The sequence below is a fragment of the Bombus vancouverensis genome, chromosome 3, assembly GCF_051014615.1.
Source record: "Bombus vancouverensis nearcticus chromosome 3, iyBomVanc1_principal, whole genome shotgun sequence".
Classification (NCBI taxonomy): domain Eukaryota; kingdom Metazoa; phylum Arthropoda; class Insecta; order Hymenoptera; family Apidae; genus Bombus; species Bombus vancouverensis.
Genome location: NC_134913.1, coordinates 17,666,261 through 17,686,834, shown reverse-complemented (window position 1 = coordinate 17,686,834; position 20,574 = coordinate 17,666,261). Strand labels below are relative to the sequence as shown.

The 20,574-nt window shown below is 35.4% G+C and overlaps 3 protein-coding genes across 3 annotated transcripts in view; all 3 read right to left on the bottom strand.

Moving 5' to 3' along the window:
- Positions 1 to 83: 83 nt before the first annotated feature.
- LOC117154199 (uncharacterized) lies at positions 84 to 4,067 on the bottom strand. The gene has a single exon (XM_033328971.2). The coding sequence runs from the start codon at positions 3,415 to 3,417 to the stop codon at positions 637 to 639; it is 2,781 nt and encodes a 926-aa protein (XP_033184862.1). The 5' UTR covers positions 3,418 to 4,067; the 3' UTR covers positions 84 to 636.
- Positions 4,068 to 4,207: 140 nt separating this feature from the next.
- On the bottom strand, positions 4,208 to 7,495 carry LOC117154200 (cGMP-dependent protein kinase 1). Its single transcript, XM_033328972.2, has 11 exons — positions 7,059 to 7,495; positions 6,838 to 6,980; positions 6,623 to 6,760; positions 6,347 to 6,516; positions 6,035 to 6,279; positions 5,615 to 5,926; positions 5,155 to 5,386; positions 4,978 to 5,084; positions 4,655 to 4,894; positions 4,507 to 4,573; positions 4,208 to 4,443 (listed from the first exon to the last, which is right to left on the bottom strand). The coding sequence occupies exons 1-11, from the start codon at positions 7,229 to 7,231 to the stop codon at positions 4,348 to 4,350; spliced, it is 1,923 nt and encodes a 640-aa protein (XP_033184863.2). The 5' UTR covers positions 7,232 to 7,495; the 3' UTR covers positions 4,208 to 4,347.
- A 260-nt stretch (positions 7,496 to 7,755) lies between these two features.
- Positions 7,756 to 20,574, bottom strand: part of Sur (Sulfonylurea receptor) — a 28,005-nt gene continuing 15,186 nt past the window's right edge. Inside the window, 16 exon segments of the mRNA XM_076617312.1 lie at positions 7,756 to 8,278; positions 8,364 to 8,430; positions 8,644 to 8,883; positions 8,992 to 9,098; positions 9,217 to 9,448; positions 9,717 to 10,040; positions 10,133 to 10,380; positions 10,667 to 10,845; positions 10,924 to 11,061; positions 11,507 to 11,649; positions 11,731 to 11,960; positions 12,453 to 12,524; positions 13,020 to 13,171; positions 19,729 to 19,882; positions 19,983 to 20,179; positions 20,451 to 20,554. Coding sequence (XP_076473427.1) covers positions 8,183 to 8,278; positions 8,364 to 8,430; positions 8,644 to 8,883; positions 8,992 to 9,098; positions 9,217 to 9,448; positions 9,717 to 10,040; positions 10,133 to 10,380; positions 10,667 to 10,845; positions 10,924 to 11,061; positions 11,507 to 11,649; positions 11,731 to 11,960; positions 12,453 to 12,524; positions 13,020 to 13,171; positions 19,729 to 19,882; positions 19,983 to 20,179; positions 20,451 to 20,554 — 2,683 coding nt within the window. The 3' untranslated portion in view covers positions 7,756 to 8,182.

The window sequence follows — 20,574 nt, the reverse complement described above, 5'->3', positions numbered from 1 at the left end:
ACGAATGCGAAGGGTGAAGGATAAATTTACACGATGCGGTATTAAAAAGAAAAGTGTTTTAATATAAAGTAAATGTAGAAAATAAAATGCATTTTATTATCGCACCACACATTCTACATCTTAAGTGTCATTTGACTTAATTATAATTTAGATATCGAAAACTGATATTTAAATTCAAGATCAAACAATTCGTAAATTGCATCAAAGCAGAGATATATAATCTTGAGATTATTTTCTTACGATATGTTTTTTTTTTAAATCTTTAAGACAATCAGTAATGTGCTTTACATAATATATAATCTTTATCTGTATTTTATTTTAAAAGATACACATTATTTTACCACATGTATAATGTATGATCTAAATGTGCAAAAGCATTTTGAAGAAACAAAACCAAATTAATTAAAAATGTATAAATATCATTGAAATTCCCTGTTTCTTTTTAATATCAGTGCATTTGTAAGACACATAGAAGATTGGTGCTTTACTACTACTATTGGAAACGATATTTAAAGTTATATTTAGTTTTTTTTCCTTTTCAATAACATAAGGAATCCTCAAATTTGTTATTTTCTAGATAGCCACATTAATAGCATGAGAATATCACAAACTTGGATAGTAATAAAGTAACAATAATTATATGTGAATTTTAACGTGTTCCATCAACACATTTTTATCATTAAAATCTTCCCCGCAAATACCACAGACTAATTCTTCTCCATCATCACTGTCTTGCTGATGATATTGTACAACTTGTATTACAGCCGTTTGGGATCCTCCCTCCTGTATTAATGATTCCTGTCCAACTTCACTGTGATTCTTGATATCTTGATTTTGCCTAGTTGAATGGTGAGTTACCATATCCATTGGTAAATCATCATTACTTATTTGTGCAATTTGACTGGAAAAATTTTCATGACTCTGATGATTTGGTAGTGTCAGAACAGGCAACGATTCATTTTGCTTTGATATTAAATGTAAAGTATTTGTTTGCTTTGAAGTCTGTATTAAATGCATTGTAGTTATTTCATTATGACTGCTTGTGGTATGAAGTGCACTTCCTTCTCGTTCTGTAGAAACTATGCGAGTTGTATTTAAAGATTCTCTGTGACTATGATTAGCTTGTGAAATATGAATATTTTCATCTTGTTTTTCATCAACTAATAATTGTACGTCTTCAGATTTAATTTCAGATATTGCAATATAATTTTCATCACGTTTTTCTGTAGTAACTACAAGGAAAGTATTATTTTGTTTATCACTTAAAATTTGTTGGTCATCTGATTTATCTGATTCTGTAATAGACAAAAGTGCTTCAGTTTCCTCTGATTTAGGAATTATAAGATTTCCAGCTCCTTGTTTTCCTTGTAAATATGTATTTGCAGACACTTTTGATTTTTTCTTAACTGGTTTGGTTTTTGGTGCATTATTGTTTGTTTTAGCTTTTGCTTCTGCAATCATTTGATCTGAATGTTTAACAATATGTGCACATAATTCATCCCGATCTTGATTTAAAGCACCACATATAGGACAGGAAAAAGGGGGCCCGGTTACTTCAGTTTCATTTTTTCCTGCTGCATGAACCCATCGAACATGTTCTCTTAAAACAACTTTTTGATTAAATGCTCTTGAACATAGAGGACAAACATGAGGTCTCTCTCCTGTGTGAATACGTTCATGTTTCCTTAAAGTTCCACCATCTCTAAACGCTTTCCAACAAAATTTACAACCATATGGCCTTTCTCCAGTATGAGTTCTATGGTGTATTAAATATCCCTGTCGCGATGAAAATGTTTTGGAACATGTATCACAATGAAAATGTGCAGGACTCCCAGCATGTGTTCTACCATGTTCCCAAAGTCCTTGACGCGATACAAAACTTTTACCACATTCTGTACAAGTAAATGGAGAGTCACCAGGATGAGCTGATAATCTGTGTTCATCCAACTGATTTTGCTTTTCAAATTGAGATCCACATACTTCACAAGAATGTGTTTTCTTTCTATGAATCCACTGATGTCTGAACATTTTTTGTTTGGTTGTAAATTTTTTGCCACATTCAGAACATGCATGTTTACCCCATTTATTATTAGGTGTACCTTGTTCAACATTATTTTGCATTAATTTCTTCGCACAAGTTGTTTGATGAGTTGCTAAGTGATTGCCATCTTGAAACTGTTTATCACAATACTCACATTCAATTGGCATGTTCCAATTTTTAGATGTATGAGTTTTCTCATGGGATACCAATGCTGTTGCGCGAGAAAAACTAATTCCACAATGTCTACAAGTATGCTGTTTTGTACCATTTGTTTCAACTTCTATATAATTCTTTCTATCTTCACTATTATACGACAAAGTTTCAACTTTCACCATTGTATCAGCATTATTAAATGAATTTAATGAAAGATTGTATTGCTGATTGACTTGATTATTTATATTATTTTGTTGAGTATATTCAAACTGTGTTACTTCTCCATTTGGCATTACAGTAAATTCATGTAAAGTGTCTATTTTTTCCTCAGGATTAGATATTGAATTAACTGCTGCCTGCTCACTTTGAAAGTTATAAGATGGAACTGTCCATTGAACTGTATCATAGCTTTGAACCGTTTGTACAGACGAAGATGGCACTTGATTATTTTGGGACTCTGTCATATTTTCAGGCCATTTTCTGAATGTTTCCTCTGACTGTGATACATTATCACTCTGTGACTGCATAATGGCACGTCCAGCAACATATGTATGAATTTTCATATGATTGGATAAACTAGAAGGCCTTTGAAAATCTGCTCCACATATGGTGCATTTATGAGGTTTTTGCACTTGATGCACTTGCAACATATGACATCTTAAATTGTTCTTTGAACGAAACAAGTTGCCACAAGTTCTACAAGCATGTGGGCGATCTACTTGATGACAAACTATATGATTGTTTAAATCTATTTTTCTTTCGAATCTTTCTCCACAAGTAATACATGATAATTTACTAGCAGAACAGGTAGTAAGATGCTTTGTTATCTCAGCTTGTGTGAACATGTTTGCACAACGCGAACATACTTTTTTGTCTTCGAAACAAGGATACATGCCTCCAAGTTGTCGTAGAGCTTCCACAGCCATTGATTCATCATCCCCGGATGTATATTGATGTTGTTCTTCTTCTTTAATATATATAGGATATACTACACGATTTTTATCTTCCTCCTCGGAATGTTTTGCTAATATCTCAACTGCAACCTGTGCTTCTGTGATACTAGAATTAACGTCTGTAACAGATACTTCAGTGAGTCCTTCTTGTAGAACACATTCGTCAACTGGTTCACATATTTCTTCATGAGATATAATATTATCCTGTATACTATCGTGTACCTCTGAAAGGGGAAATGTAACATACTGCTCATTCTCATGAGCTTCCATCGTGCAATATTTTTGCAAAATGCTATCAACTGAAATTTTTGTGGACCTAGTTTCACCTCATGTTAAGTTAGGTCCTGTCACCACTAATAACCAAGCGGTATTTATCAATATACAGAAACGCATTACAAACGATCGTGTTATTCACATTTCACTGTTACGTTTAGTTGTGATGTTATTAAAAATACATAATATGTATTTTTCTCTTTCACACTTTAATTCGATACGATCTATTGCCAAATCTTATCTTTATTGATTACAAATAACGTTTATTGCAATTTTATGGTGTATGTGTTACCCATATAACAGCATGACTAATAATATATTTTACCACCCGTAATTTATTTGTTATATAAATTTGTAAATTCACCATTGGAACAATAGTATAACAAGGTTATTTGGAGGAGTGCAGCAAATCGTGCGCCACCTGAAGTTGACGGCGTTCTTTGCGCAGTGCCAAGTTAAACTTTTTATATTTCAAAAAGGCTGGTGAACCGTGTTTATAAGTATTCAAGTATTTCTTCTGTAATAGAATATTGTACTTGTTTGTGATACAGTTGTTTGTCGGTTTCTTCATAAATAAGCATAATCTTTCTTGACAAATAATCTCGCACGTGGAAATTAATCACAGTGTTATTAATGTGGTATTCGTATTTGGTTAATCTGGAATCTTTGGTTAATCGTGCTTCATATATACAAAGTATGTATGTATACTTTAATTATAACTCTTTATAAATTGATGCTTTTTTGCAACTTACAAAAGATTTAACTATATGTTATGCGTTATAATTGATTTTTCATTATTTAAAAATATATTTTTAATACTGTCACAAAATAAAAAGTAAGGGCTAATATATTATTTAATAGTTAGCTTAAATAATAAATAGATACTTTAACATAATATATACAAAGTGAATCGTATAATAAAGATCGTTAGAAATTCGTATCCCAATCGGAATAGTCCATTGGTGCCGATCTGTAATCTGGAGGATATTTATCGAAATTTCTTAAGTCGAGATGATCCCTTACCTGTGAATGAATTAGATAATGAGATTAGCTGTTTCAAAGATATTCTGACAATTTCTTATTTACCTTTGGCACAATAGGGGAAGGCATTGTTTGGCTCTGTAACTCCTGCCATTTAAAGTTATGGAACCATCTGAAATTAATTTATGTTATGTAAATATTAATATTTAAATTAATAAATACAAATATATTCTACAAATTCGTTAATAAATACTTATGGTTATGAATATCAGCAACACCATTTCGTAAATAACCAAGTCTTTTATATGGATCATCTTCCAGTAGTGATTTGATAAAATTCTTTGCCGTGTTTTTAATAATGGGCGGTACAAGTATATCCTTAAAGCCACGAAGAATGTTCTTATACACTTCTATATCACTTACATCTTGGAAAGGTGTTCGATTCGTTAACATCTCGTACGTAAGAATTCCAAGTGCCCAATAATCAACGGCCCTTTATTAATAAAAAATAATCAATCGCTTTAAGAATTAATTTAAGACTTAATAAATATGTAAACTAAACATGAGAATGCGTACTGATTATAAAGTTTACTTTGAATGATTTCCGGAGCCAAATATTCTGGTGTACCCATAAAAGTCTTTGTCTTGTATGGGCCAATTTTTTTACTAGATCCAAAATCAGTCTGTAAAGATAGCTGAGTTAACGAATGAATTTATTATCGATTGTTATTTATTCGAAATAAAAGAACTTGCAAGCTTAGCATAGCCTCGATTATCGATTACGATGTTCTCAGGTTTTAAGTCTCTGTAGATGATGCCCAGTGAATGAAGGTGTTGAAGTCCTTCTACGACACAAGCGGTTACGAATTTAGTTGTTGAATTATCGAATCGGCCGCTTCTGTATAAGGCTGTTCTTAAATCTCCGCCTAAACATACTTCCAGTAGCAGGTATAGATACCTATTGTCCTTGAAGGTTCTGTATAATCTACAAGGAACGTAGAATTATGCTTCGCTTAATATATATCAAGTCGTTATTCGGTGGCAAATATTCTTCAAGTTTTACATTATAAATTCCAATACAAGTATTAATAAATTAAAGAATCACTAGATCGAATCTTTTTCTTTCTTAGCTTTCTTTAATTACGTATACTATATTCTAAAAAAAAAAAAAAAAAAAATTCGTTTTCACGTTAGAGCAGAGTTGTTAATTTACTTGCAGATAAACGGCGAATTACACAATTTCAAACTATTCTTCTCGTTATACATCATTTTTTGGAAGCCACCCTTTGTGATCATATGCTTGACGATCTTTTTCCTGGCGAAACTAAGGTTAGGCATCGAATTGACGACGACCAGTTCCACTCTGCCGTAACCTCCAGCCCCGATCGTCCCTTCAAATACAGTATCAGACAGAGTTAAATTCTTGAATTCGTCACCCCAGTCATCCGACTCATTTGCACTGTAATATCCTGACCAATCTCTATTTCTGATCGAGTCTAGTCCACCAAGATAATCTAGGAAAGCTCTATAGCATCACACAAAGACATACTTTGTTAACAAATTTATAAACTTCGTGATAAACTTTTGTTAATTCTTCATCGTGAAATTATCTGAAAACGTTTTATACGTTTACCTTTTTTCAATCGTGTAACATTCCAATCCAGGAGCCATTGCGATAGCATTCGCCTGTCGACGAGATTCTTCAGAGTCATATAGCGCTTTTTCACCGAAATAGTCACCCTTCTCAAGAATTGTCATTTCCTCTTCCGTGCCACCTGGTTTATTCTTCGTGATTTTCACGCTACCACCGTTTATAATGTAGAATTTATCTCCTTTGTCGCCCTCTCGAATCACGTACGAATTCGCTGGATAAAATTCCTAAAGCGATACAAAAATAGCGTCTTTTAATTTCGAGTTAGCATTATTGGAACCATTTCACACGCACCACTGTTATAAGGTCGCATATTTTCTGCAGAACCTCCTCCGACAGACCCTTGAATATTTCAATTTGACGAAGAATCTTCAAATTATGCTCCAACGATTCTTCGTTATCTTTTAGCATTACCGTCTGAAACGCCTGTCTTTCCAACACCCATACTTTCGCATTTGTACTCGCTAAAGGAACAAACGAGCGTCTCGACAGTTACAATAAAATATTTTATTAAGTTTGTTAAATGGTTGCTAAAAGATTTCAAGATTTATAGTATAGCTAGTATAATACCATGGATAGAACACAGTCTTTTGGTATTGTACAACAAGGCCAGTTCTCCGAAAGCGACACCAGGACCAAAGCTCTCGTGGCACGTATTGCCTACGTAAACTTCGAAGGTTCCCTCTTCCGAGACGTACATATGCGATCCTGACACAATCGATTACCATTATTTTTCTAATATTTCATAGATTAATATCTTGTCATTTCGAAAGATGATTACTTACCGACTTCACCTTCGTGAATGATTCGCGTATTGGCTTTCACCTGTTCCGGATACATCACCGATATAAGCTTCTCTATACGCGACTCATCGAGATCTCCGAGGAACTGGTTGTTCAAAATGGCGTTTTTGATCAACTGTTTCGTTCTACAATTGTACATAAAACTTGAATTTATCGTAATTTCGAATCATCGTCGAAAGAATAGTTTAAAGTTGTTTGTTCACTTTTCATTTTTCTTGAAAACGGTGACTGGCAGATTGGAGGATACGTTTATTTCACCGATCACGCCATGTTTTCTTTGAAGGGACAGTTGTCGAAAGTAAGCGTCGGAATTGCGTCGATCGGACCCAGACGCGCCCATACGTACACCAGTACGTTTTCCGAAGCATAGACGCATTCTTAATTTTCCGTTTCTTTCTTTCGCCTAGAAAGTAAAATCTTTGTCCGCAGGTGTTTACGTTCGATCGTAGGTCACTCTGTCAAATGTATATAAACTTAATGTAATTTCAGATTTTTTAAAATAGATGTTAATTCTTGGGAAGTTCACCAATTAGTGTTTAAATGTTCACAAATGAAATGGTTCGAAGAATTAGTGCACAGGATATTGATACTTGACTAATGCTTTGTAGCAACGATAAAGTTGATTGATCTTATCTTGTATGAACGCAGCGATGATCCGCCAGTACTTACGGTCTTAGTAATTTTGTTTGATAAGGCAATTAAAAAATATATTTTTTTCGAAAGTTATCAGAATTTCCTCTGTTCAAATCACTGTATTACCGAATAGCACCTATGTTAATTCAATAAAGCGTGTGTTCTTTCTATTAATTTAATATACCGTTTATAGTTATATGCGTGTCTGTATTAAAATTCGAACGAAATTTCATTAGAAACGAAAAGGAAATAAATTAGTAGCACAGATTAACAACTCATGTACCTATAAATTTATTATCAATTAGTAATATTAAAATTATCATGGTTAAAATTATTATCGATCGCAGAGTATCTTTTTGTTCGCTTTCTACTTCTTTTACAAGAATTATATATATATATTGCTATTATATATTGCTAATTAATTACAGTTTAGTCATAAGATACAAGATTAGTGTCTTCATACATTAGTGTCTTCGAATGTAAGAAACATACATAGGAAACTACGCATCTGTAATATACGAATCGATTAAAGATAACGATTATCTCTTTGCTATCGGTATGCTTTTATTGTAGGGTATTATTGTAAACATTATTTTCATCCTTCATGTGCACTTTTTGTATCATTTCACGACTCTTATCAAACGTTTAATGGAGAAATCATGTACAGCTTAGATTATCGTGCGATTTTTCCTGCTTAGAAGCTCGCGTCCCATCCAGAGAACTCGTCCGGTGGAACATTACGATCCGGCGGATACTTTTCGAAATTCCTCGTATCGGTCGGATTTCGTATCTAGGATTTTATAAAAGAGAATAAGTGGTGAGTTTATTTAAAAATTAATATATTTGTAATAATACGTAAAATAGATTTTACGTACTGTCGGAACGATTGGCGCTGGTAAGGTTAATCTCTGCAAGGCTTGCCAATTAAATCCATTGAACCATCTATAAAAATGTTATTTCGTTAAAAAAGCTTGTACTTTCTATTCGAAGAAACGCGATAAAAGATCTATTTAAAGATCTAGTTCTACGAAACGAGGAAATTCTACTGAAGCGTTTAAATGAACTCTGCTTAAACATATATATTTGCATAAATAGAAACTTCAGTGCGTTTTAATTGAATTTATTTAAAATAAATTATTTAATTGATAAATTTACTTGTGATCTCGAATATCTTGGATGCCATTTCTTTGGTAGCCAAGACGTTCAGAAGGACTTAGACGAAGAAGCTTCTTGATGATACTGCTGGCGTTTCTGCTAATGGAATTAGGTATTCCGACCACTTCGATGCCCTTCAGAATTTTGTTGTAAATGGACATATGATCAGAACCTCGGAATGGTGGCTTACCGATTAGTAGCTCATGAGTTAAAATCCCGAGGGCCCAGTAATCCACCGCCCTTTGAATAAATTAAACTTATCTTAAAGTCACCTTCGTTATTTTATTTGAAACTGATCCAGCGTATCATTATAGAATATTTTACGTTTACTATTTGTTAATTATTTACCTATCGTGTCCTTTGTTCAAAATAATTTCTGGCGCCACGTACTCGGGCGTACCAGCGAAAGTCCACGTTTTCGATGGCCCGATCTTTTTACTGAAACCGAAGTCAACCTGGAAAATGTGTACAAAATCGCGTTTTACCTATTTTCTTGTAAACAGAGTCGAGCTATTGACAATCGACTTTCCTCAATCTGTTAACACTTACTAGTGATTATCAGATCGAACTTACTAGTTTCAAGTATCCACGGGCGTCGAGCATAAGATTCTCTGGCTTTAGATCACGATAAATAATGTTCATCGAATGAAGATGATCCAAAGCTTCTACCACGCATCCTACCATGAATTGTGCGGTTGACTCATCGAAGACTCGTCTTCTTTGGAGAGTTGTCCACACGTCTCCACCTAGAGAGACTTCCATCAGGAAATATACGTATTTCCGGTCCTTGTACGTCTGGTAGAGCCTAAATAAAAGGAAGGAAAATTATATTTCTGAATTATTTGATTAATAGAACGCGGATATCTATGCAAATTAATATTTTAGCAAAGATTTGCCTCATCCACCAAATATTACAAAGTAGATAAATTAACATTATAAATTACACATATTATACAATGCTTTACTTTGGATACTATATACATTTTATATTGAACACTCTATATATTATGTGCATCCTTTCATTTTTATAAATCCGCGGTTTATCAATTGATAAGATTCATTTTAGTACTGACTTGCATATGAATGGAGAATCACAGGCTTGCATAATATGTTTCTCGTTCAGCACGTGTTCCTGTTGCTGTTGCTCGACCATCACCTTCTTCTTCAGTCTCTTGAGAGCAAAACTCTTCTGAGGATCTGACTTTAAAGTGACTAATTCCACTCTGCCGAACCCTCCAACTCCTAGCGTTGCTTTGGTCTCCAAATCGGCCAAAGTGACGTTCGAATACTCGCTAGTCCACTTCTTCAGCGTCAGCGATTGTTTCTGTCTTCCGTATTCCGCTAACCAATCCTTGTTGCGTATTTCGTCGAGGCCACCCAAATAATTCAGGAAGGAACTGGAGTTTAATGTTATTTAAAAGAGCATGAATATTTCCTGAGAACTCACGAGACGAGAAAGTTTATCGTTACTGATTTATGTATAACTCACTGTTGGTCCAAAGTTAAACATTCGACACCAGGTGCCAGTGCAATGACGTTGGCGTGTCGACGATTTTCACCAGTGTCGTCGTAAAGAGCTATTTCTCCAAAGTATTGACCCTTTCCAAGGACCACTAGCTCTTCTTCGTCACCATCCTCGGTGTCTTTTGTTATTCTAACGTTTCCACCGCTGATTATGAAAAATTTGTCACCTTTTTCTCCTTGCGTAACTATTTTTGCTCCAGCAGGATAAAATTCCTATCGGGAAGATATATACTTCTTACTTTCAGAACCAGATTTGCATTCGGATGGTCATTAGTAAATTGCAGATTTTTATGAGATTTTATACTTCTATGAACGTAAATAGAATCTAAACAGACATTTGTTTCGTTCGGTACATACTACAGCGAATACTTTGCTTTGAATATTTCAGATACTTTTGCCATATTACGCTCATTCCGCGTATCTTTACACTTTTAAATTTCCTATAAACACATAAACATCCACGATTTAATTATTAGAAATACAAAATATATGTATTTACCACGCGGAGAAGATCGGAAATCTTAGCGAGCACGTGATCCTTTGGCTCGGGCAATTTTTGGAGAACAGAAACTTGTTTAAGGAATCGAATGTTTCCTTCCAGCCTTTTCTGCGTTGTGTCAATCATAACAGTGAGAAACACGGATCGGTCGAGGACCCACACCTTTCCACCTTTCTTTACTGAAAGTTAAACGTGTCTTCTTTCAATAGAAAATACAGTTATTAATTATTTTATAATATAATTTACTATATATTTACCGCTGATGGATCGAAGTCTCTTGGTGTTGTATAACAAAGCAATTTCTCCGAACGCGATGCCAGGACCAAAACTTCTTTGGAAATTGTCACCCTCATAGATATCGAACTCTCCTTCCGCTGACACGTACAGGTGCGATCCTAAATTATATATTAATGAAGGAATTTAGAAAAGCGATATTAATACTTAACTTATGCAAATATTTCACATTTATTTCGTTCGAAGTTACATTTATTAATCGTGTTATCAGCCTATCAAATCGTACGAAGGATCTTTATTTCTTATGTAAATTTATCTATCACTGTATTATGAATTTTTATGCATTTGTTGAAAATTCGAAGAAAAAATTCCCGGAATGCGGATAATATGCAAAAATATGTAAAACATCCGAAGAATAGATTTCATTTTTTTCAAACTGTATCTTTACACAAATATGTATTTGCATAGATGTCTGTAATCTAATTATTCCATAGATAGCTAAGAAAGTTTTTCGCTCTAAAGTGAAATATTCCACGTTCGTGATAAGAATGATTCAGCTATTGTCAGACGACAACTAATATAGAAAAAGAAATATTATAATTTTACCCATATCTCCTTCTCGAATCACTAAGGTGTTCGGTGGTATATGTTTCGGGTACATGGCATCGACTAACGCTTCCACCTGATTTTCCTCAAGGTTACCAAGAAATTCGTTCTCCAAAATGGCCTTTGTAATCTGTTGTTTACTCCTATAGGGAACAAACAAAATATATGTAAAAAATGTATCATTATTTAGAATAGTTCGTTGAATTATTTTTTCTTTAAATTACTTTTCGTCCTTTTCGTAAACAGGAGTTGGCTCAGAGAGTGGCGTTGGAGTTTTGCCGATAATACCGCCTCTGGGATTCGCAGGTTGATCAGAACCATCCGAAGTTTTGACAGGATCTTGTTCGTTCCCATTGTGACTTTGTTGTGGTGGCAATGGTGCCCTACTTTTTCCATGGGACTGTACAGGTGGGCCGATTCCATTAGATATTACCGTAGCAGGTAAGGGTCGTATCTGTATTAGAAATAAAATTTCCTTGTTAAATTAAACATTTTCTATGATTTATCGATTGTTTAAATTGATTTATCGATCAACTCTTTTTAACATTCTGCTATTTTCTAACATGCCTTTTACCTTAATGAAACACAATGAATATTTTGTTACGAATATGATATATAAACATTGGTGATATGTATGTTTATTTTAGAATTGTTAAACTTTTCTACATCTGTCTTTATATTACTGATTCTTATGAAATTTCAATTTGTTAATTAGTACCTGTTAGCTCCCACGAAACTACAATATGTACATACTCTATTTGCCTAATGTCTTCCTAGAGATAAAGAAATCAAAACAGATATATCTATTTAAAGATCTTTACACCTTCGTAAGAATATTTTTGTGTCATTGATTTTTACGAAAATCTTACGCGTCCGTTAATTAGTAGCCGTTAATTTACGAAATGATGCACTCTGCTTAATCGGAAAGATATTTTTAAATACTCACAACGCCATGAGTCAGATCTGGTTCACCAGATTCTTTGTAGCTCGTTACCACTGGGCTCTTCACATTTTGGTTCTATAAACGAAGAAACAAAGAAATCAAAAAATTATTTGCTTCGTACAGAGTGATTCTCTTACTACAGGCCTCAAAGAACAAGCCGATGATTGGCTGTATATACAGTGGCTATTTCGCAGATTTTCTAACGAAGCCTTTTTTTTTTATCAGACTCTACGTTTCATTTTCATAGTGTCCAATTTTTGTAATCGTATGACCCCTAAATTGTGCGAAATTTAACGTAGTTGCACCTGATTAATTAATACGTAAATGCTATGATAAGATACAACGATATTCAAATATCTTTTGTAGCTACTGTATATGATAATCCCTGTGTTGCATATGTGTGATTAGTTCGAAGTTATTCTTATCTTCATAATCTTATTTCCAGTTCCCACATATGCATACGTGCAGCGATCAGGCCAATTGTGGCTGTTTCTTTCGGGACGACCAGCGAGAGAATCATACGGCATAAAACTATGGTGCAGTACATGTTTGGAAAATGTTCAAACTTACTAAGGTCGTACTGTTCACATTGTTCGACTCATTCCCAGACAGAGAGGCAAGATTGATACTGCCCCTCTGTCCCAGGATACTTGGCTTCGGGAAGCACGGGAACTTCATACTTTGTTCATCCACAGCATGACGGAAACACACTCTTTTGACTTCTGAAAGGCAAAGCATCGTTTCAATTTCGCAGTAAATTCGTTTATGTACAAATATTTTGTCGCTGATCGACGCGTTGATCGAGACAATTGTCTTATCTGGTTCCAATTTCTTGCCGATGTTAATTAAGATAACATCACTTATCGTTTCCGTAAGCTCTGATCAAGAGCGATGCGCTTTATTATAACGCTCTTGATTATAAATATTATCTTGTCGCGACTTTTTAAACAAGCTCAAATAGCGATGAAACTACATCTTCGCCTTTTATATCGTTACCATTAAGGACCAAGCAGTAGATAATGTGCAAAAGTTGCGTAAAGTATTTGAAAACATAAATGGCGTAAGTTATTCTTTTATAGAGTTACAAGAATAGTATTAGAATTACGAAAGATTATTACACAAACCGGAGATACAAAAATAACTTTTCTTTCTTTCCTTACAATGTCAATTCGATAGGATTCGATAATGTAAACTGATTAAAAAAAAACGTTAGAAGCAAAGTGTCGAGCCGCGTTAACGTTTATTTTGCTTCTTAATAGTTTAAATAAAAACTTACCAAATATAGTAGGAAAATTTTAGTTAAAACTCAACTATCAACTATCGATAATCACAATTTACAGATGTTTTGCCGAGATCTACTATCGAGATCGTCGACTCCCGTAAAAGTTACCGTCAAACAAAAAGTTTTTACGCCAGACGATCACGAGCACGTGGTTTAGCTGATCACATGCTTATGCTAATGATCTTTGATGCACGATATATCGTATGCTGACGTCACGACATATTAGCACGTTCTCACGATGTGGATATTCTCGTTTCAAGGTACGATCTTTTGGATGGTTTCCATTGTCAACAAATTTTCGCGTTAACTAGAGCATAATCGATCCCCATTTCATTGTCGTCTCGAATACAAATTCGTTGTTTTGAGAGTGTTTTATCGTTCCATCTATCTTTCGATTTGTTACTCGAATGGAATGTTGTCTTATGTAATAAAATTCGATAATTTTCGGACTGTACCTAATCGTACGATACGAGTAATAATACGAGTAATCGTTCAGTCGGAGACTGAAATTTAATAAGTCGATGTTATCGCGATCTTGATGTTCATTTTCGTCGGCCATAGTTCAGCTTAGTCAGCAAGAAAGTTGTACACTTGTGAAAAATTAGGCAAACTCGTTTGTAACTCTAAACGGAACGATTATTCTCCGATATTGTATGAGAAAATTCGAAAAATGAGGGCGGATTAATTGAAGTCTTTGTTTGATCGTATCTTGAAATGCTAACGTAATCTCGTTACAAAGAGCAACGTCGGTTTATACTATATTAAGAGACTGATAAGGGTGTTTGATTAGTCATACGAGGATCTGGCCAAATGTTATTTATGCCGTGTTTGTCGAGCACGTGCTTGTACATCCTTGCTAGTTGTCATACTTTTTCAATAATCTCGGTCGTTTAAAAAATTATTCTCCAAAAAAAAAAAGAAGAAAAAAAAGAAAAGAAAATACTCAATTTATAATTTCGAAGTAACAGGTTGATTATTATACATAGATCAGCAGAAATCACGTGTTCGACTGCAGGAAAGACGTCGATCTTCGTAGTAACTTCAACTGCGAGTAAATTTCGTTCTGCGTTGACTTCCTCGTCATAAATCAAAAGTAAGAGATTATCTGGAAGGAACCGTCCAGTTGGCGACTCGGCGAGGGTGAGGATCAGCATAGGAAGCAGGGAAACAAAGCGAAACGAAAGAGATTACCATCGAAAGTTGGCTGGTTCGAGCTCACGCGAGTATACGTAATGCCACGAAACGATCGCCGAAGCAGCGAGGAACTAGAAAATCGTCTCTTTCCGTGGCAGATCCTATCTAACTGCGGCACCAGGTTCGTTTCGCGTAGCATTTCCTGCTTCGTTAGAAGTCGAGCTATTAACTCGAAGAAGCGATCGAAGTCGTTCGTCTTTTTTCCTTTCAGTCGACCATTGTTTCCCTGTTTTGTCTCTTTGTGTCTATTCTTTTTTCTTCTTTTTACGTAATCACGAGGACGTTCCACCACAAGCACGCGCAAGTTGGCGTTTCGCAATTTTTCTTGCACAATGCTCGCGCGAATGTTACTCGTTAAGCCCGTTGGAATGAAAAGCATGCGACCGATGATCGTGATCTACGTTAACAATGAAAATATCACAGGTATTTTTTATTCCTCTGCGATATTATTTTGCCACGATTACGCAAGATTAAATATCTTTCACGTCCAAGCACGTCCATTGGAATTGTAAACGATTTACAGCTTTTTCTAATTCCTTTTTTCATTGGAAATTGCTATGTGTATGTAGGTGACTTAGATCCGTGACAGTCATGTGCGTAATGTGTAACGTTCATATTAGTAGATGGTAGAGTAGCTGATGCTAATATTGATAGAAATGAGTAAATAATAGCGGAATGAGAAGTGTTAATAATACCGGTTGGATTTCGCGACGTTGGAAATATTGAAAACAACGAGAACTTTTTAAACTTCGTCGTTATCAGTACCTTTAATTCCTGCTCGTTTTCCCATTTCGAGCTAATTACCTTATCTCGTCAATGTCAAGTGATTTTTCCATTGTCAGTAGTAATTGCAACGACATGCGTGTTATTTAGGAAGCGTTTCGTAAAAGCTACAACGAAATAAAGAGAGTGGAACATTTTTCTCTTTCGAAACTGTATTTGGTCAAATTATTGTCAAGCAAAGTTGTCTCTGTCGGTTTACCTACAGATGACAAATATTTTATATTGACCAAATCCTTCGAACATTCCATTCGCAACATCGGTGATATCGTTAACGATATTTTGCAGACTGTTAAAACAAACTCAAACAACATTACTGTTTTTCGTATTCATCGAGAAACGCAGCTTCGTCGCGTACATGTACATACATACACGGTCTTGTTTAATTCTGTAATTAATGTACACGTTCGCTGATATGATTCGTTAAGTTTCGTTCACGCTCACGAACAAATCTGCGTGCCTATCTCAAAATTGAAGAGGTCTATATTAACGAAATATCGTTGAAGTACTGTTTTAATTGTGTTTCGCGCTTAATCAACCGCTGCGACAAGCACAATTAACTCGAGTGTAATCGTTCCACACGTGCTTCTCAGTGTGTGTTCTCCCTCTTAAGACGTCACCTCTGATTCCGTCTTACACACTTTGTTAAATATTCCACGGTTATTTTTGCACTTCGCCAATATTTTCGTCTCGTTATCGTGTTTGATTTTCTTTTGGTTACCCTGTTTGCTTTGTCATCTCGTGATTCTGTTACGCCCGAATTTATACAAGTACAATGGAATTAGTAAAAGGTGAATCGAAACTTTTCTCCCATTTTAATCTAATCAACGAACTTTAAAGCAATCGTCGATCAATCATTCTTCGATCGTTACTGTTTTTCACTCTCGATTCCTTCACATTTGAATTCAGAGAACGTTATCTCGTATATATGTACGAAAGTTAATATTTAATTGTACAACGAAATTACTTAATCAGATGCAATATTTGTTTTTTACAACGTCATGCGAGACAGAAAGGCAAGAACCTTATCTGTCATCTGACGTTGCTCGCATTATACTGCAATTGATTTAACAGACACTACCGAGTCAATTTTATCTCACGATTAATGTTCCTCTGTCTGATCGATTAGATCTTGAGATAAACTCTTCCAAACAGAAGAGTTCGCCCTTATGAATATATTCATGTAATATGTACATAGTCTCGTCTTTTTGCGATCTTCGTTTCCTATAAAAATTGTCGACGTCTTCGTAACGTGGACGTTGAATGTAGAAACTCACCTTTCAGATTTAACGTGGAAGACGCGACCGAGAGTCGAGAAAACTTTCCAAGAAATGAAAAATCTTGCTAAAAACTAGTTCGTTCAATGGTTAAGAATGTAATTTTGCTCGACGTGTCAAATAACGAAATAAATGATTTTCTGAGGAACGATGAGCTGCACTCCGTGAATTCGCGCATAAAACTGATATCTCAAGTTCGATAAAGACGCAGAAATCTTATCTAGCCGATAACAAAGAGACGCAGTGTCAACAGGCAGGTACACATACGGCCACGTCTTATCTAATGAATTCTATTCTCTTTTCATTAATAAGGCTGGTATGTCCGCTTTTTCTTTTTCAGATGGAGAGGGCATGGTTCAGTACTTTGTAACCATCATCTTTCTGAAACTCCAATAGAAAAAGATTTTTGAGTTCTCTTCCTTGATCATTTTCTGGATCGCGAGAATATCCGTTGTTTTATCTTTCTTTTTCTCTCTCTAATTTCTCTTTAGTTCTTAAGATTCTCAAGCGAATTTTCGAACCGAAAAGAATGAAATTTTTTAAGCTTTCTTCCTGAAACATTTACATTTTCAACATTACATGATTACATTTTTTATCGATTACGAATTGTAAAAAACAGAATTATTTCATTGTATTCACGATAATATGGGCTCGCTAACGGCGAAAATAATTACATGCATGCAACGAGCGGTTTCAAAGTTTCTGAATTGAATAAAATTAATCGACGATCGATTCTATCGAGGCTACTATTGATAGACTTGAATTTATCTGTCGTTTATAGCTGGCACGATCACCGTATACAAAAATCCGTAATATTTAAAATTCAAAGAAAAAAATGGAAACCGAAAAAAAGAATTAATTACGAAATTAGAAATTAAGAAATTTGTTACGAACGTATTGATCTTTGAAATGAACTCTTTATACAGTTTTCTATGGCCGTGTCCCTGAATATACCGATAGTCACCCGTTTTCTTATTTTATCGTTGAAATGGCCTCTTATCGCTCAGTTCGGTGCCTTTATCGCTTCTCATCTATCGGACGTTCCCTTTTTCCTATTTTCTCGCTTTTTTTCGTGTCACACTTTCTTATACGACCACAACGAACCAAGTGTTTCGACAAGATCTTCGATTCTCCCACCTGCCTTACCTTGTGACGTGTCAAATGAAAATCGCATCATTTGCAAGAACGAGTTCTTGCAAATGATCATGGAAGATCGTAAATTACAAAAACTTGTAAAAGCATCCGGCAGTTATGGAAAAAACTTACGGTACTCGTTCCACGATGAATCATCGGCCAGGTAAAAGCTTTCCTGCTCCATTTCTTCCGCGAGCTCGACGTGACGACAATTATTATTAACAGATATCAGCCTCTATCGAGTAAGTAAATCGTGCTTGTCAACACGAATTTCACGACTCACGTGAACGAGGAATGCTCCGAATCTCCGATCTAATCTCGGCGGAAGAACCCGTTGCACGATCGACAAACACGTAAACAACGTTAATCAAGCATACTCACGTTCAAATACGTCTGCTCCCTTACGGCTTATTCTCCTGCGAAGGTTTACAAAACTGCGGAACACCGGCTGCACTGGCCACTTTCGAGATTCATTGTCCGTTACCAACTACGATCTCGCGCGGATCGATTATTCACGATAATTAGAAAGCCTCTGCTTAGACACGAAACTCAGAGGCGAACGCGCGCTTTCATTTTTCTCACGCGTTAATTTCTATCTCGCGCGATTCTCTTTTTTAAGCTTCAAAAATGAGCAAGATCAAGTGTTTGTCACTGAATTTGAAAAATACGAAAATTTCCGATAGAATATCTAAACGCGTCAAGTTTCGTCGACATTATGATCGAAATAAGACAGAGAAGGGGTTAGTTTCGAGCCGACAGTAGAGGAGAAGTGGAACGAATTCGACCAACTTTCGTTAGCAGACTCGCGGTCTTATCGACAGGCCGCTCTCAATGCCACTAGTTGAAAAATACGCGCTCATTTCCCATCGCTGTCAAACAGTGGGGGTATTGGCAATTATTATCGTTGGCCACCTTATCCGCACGTAATATATGCCGCCAGTGATTATGTATTCGAGTATACGTGAATATGGCATGATTCGAGCGGAAAAACCGATACCACCGAAATAGCCCGTGAAAGTACATTTGCATCAACACGTTCGATCTGATTAGGAGATAGGTGCATTCCATTGATATATGCACGATGGATCGAGCGAATTAATTGGCCTAAGATTCTTTCCTTTGATCGATTCTTTTCTCTTGCTTTCCGATTGACGTTAGAAACATGTACGCGAACGATTTTTTTGGTGATTGAGAAATTTCGGGGATGAGATATTTTTAGAGCGAAGGTATAAAAATATACACAATTGTATGGTAGAATTATTTTTTCATTTTCTTTGTTAATAATATACGGATTCAAAACGAGAAGGTTTTTAAAATATATTATTATGTATTTTATCTGTGAGTGATTTTTATATGCAACGCAGCTTCGTTATCTATGCAATGCGAATAACAGTGAAATGTATTTCAGATCGATCAACGATCATTCGAATGCATCTTCGTATTTACAAAAATATTTCAGAAATTCCTATATCACTACGATACTCTACATTTATCATTCGTATCAAAAATAAATACTTTGTGACGAAACATGGTTAGATACGTTCCTCTGTCCCAGTCTTTCAATGTTATCGACCTTTATCATCGTCCTTTTATGCACGTGTGCTTTTTCAACAATTAGTCGTTTCATTCTCTTCATTGGACTTCAACATATTCGCGAAGAATCCACCTTGCCGTTGCATTAAGTCTGCTGGTAGTCCATCTTCGACGATTTTACCATCGTGGAACACGATTACTCGATCGCAATCCAATAACGCTGACACACGGTGCTGAAAAGTAAAGTATCAAACGTAATTAACAGGGAACGAAGTTGTTACGGTCATTTTCCTTCGTGGATATAAAGGACGTTGAGAGTTAAAGCGAAGTTACCGCGATAGCAATCACTGTTCTGTTCCTGAAAGCAGTTGAAACTGCCTTCAAGAGATTCTTTTCAGTAACGGCGTCGAGAGCGCTGGTTGCTTCGTCGAGGACGACGATCGAAGACTTCCGCAGGATTGCTCGTGCCATACAGAGCAGCTGCAGCTGACCGGAAGAAAAGTTCTCACCTCCTTCTTTCACTTCGAAATCTGTTTCGGGAAATTGTATTCTTATTTATTTTCTAAAGAATAGTATTGTTAAAAATATTTAGTGAAAAACTGGACCACTGACTAGAGCTTTAACGTAAATATCGATTTATTAACAGAAGCTTTCATTTTCTCCTTTTATCTTAAAGTCTGTTCGATTCGAAGACTTATATCGTTACGAACGTTGCAATTTTTTGATCATCAGGTACGAGAAAAAGAAATTTATTTAATTTATAAAATTGAACTTTGCGTTTGGAATTAGAAATTCACTTACTAAGACCTTCAGGATGAGAGGCAATAATATCCTTAATTTGTGCTACTTCCAAAGCATTCCACAGTTCCAGATCTTCGTGTTCCGATAGAGGATCCAAATTCTCTCTGGAGGAAATAATATTCGT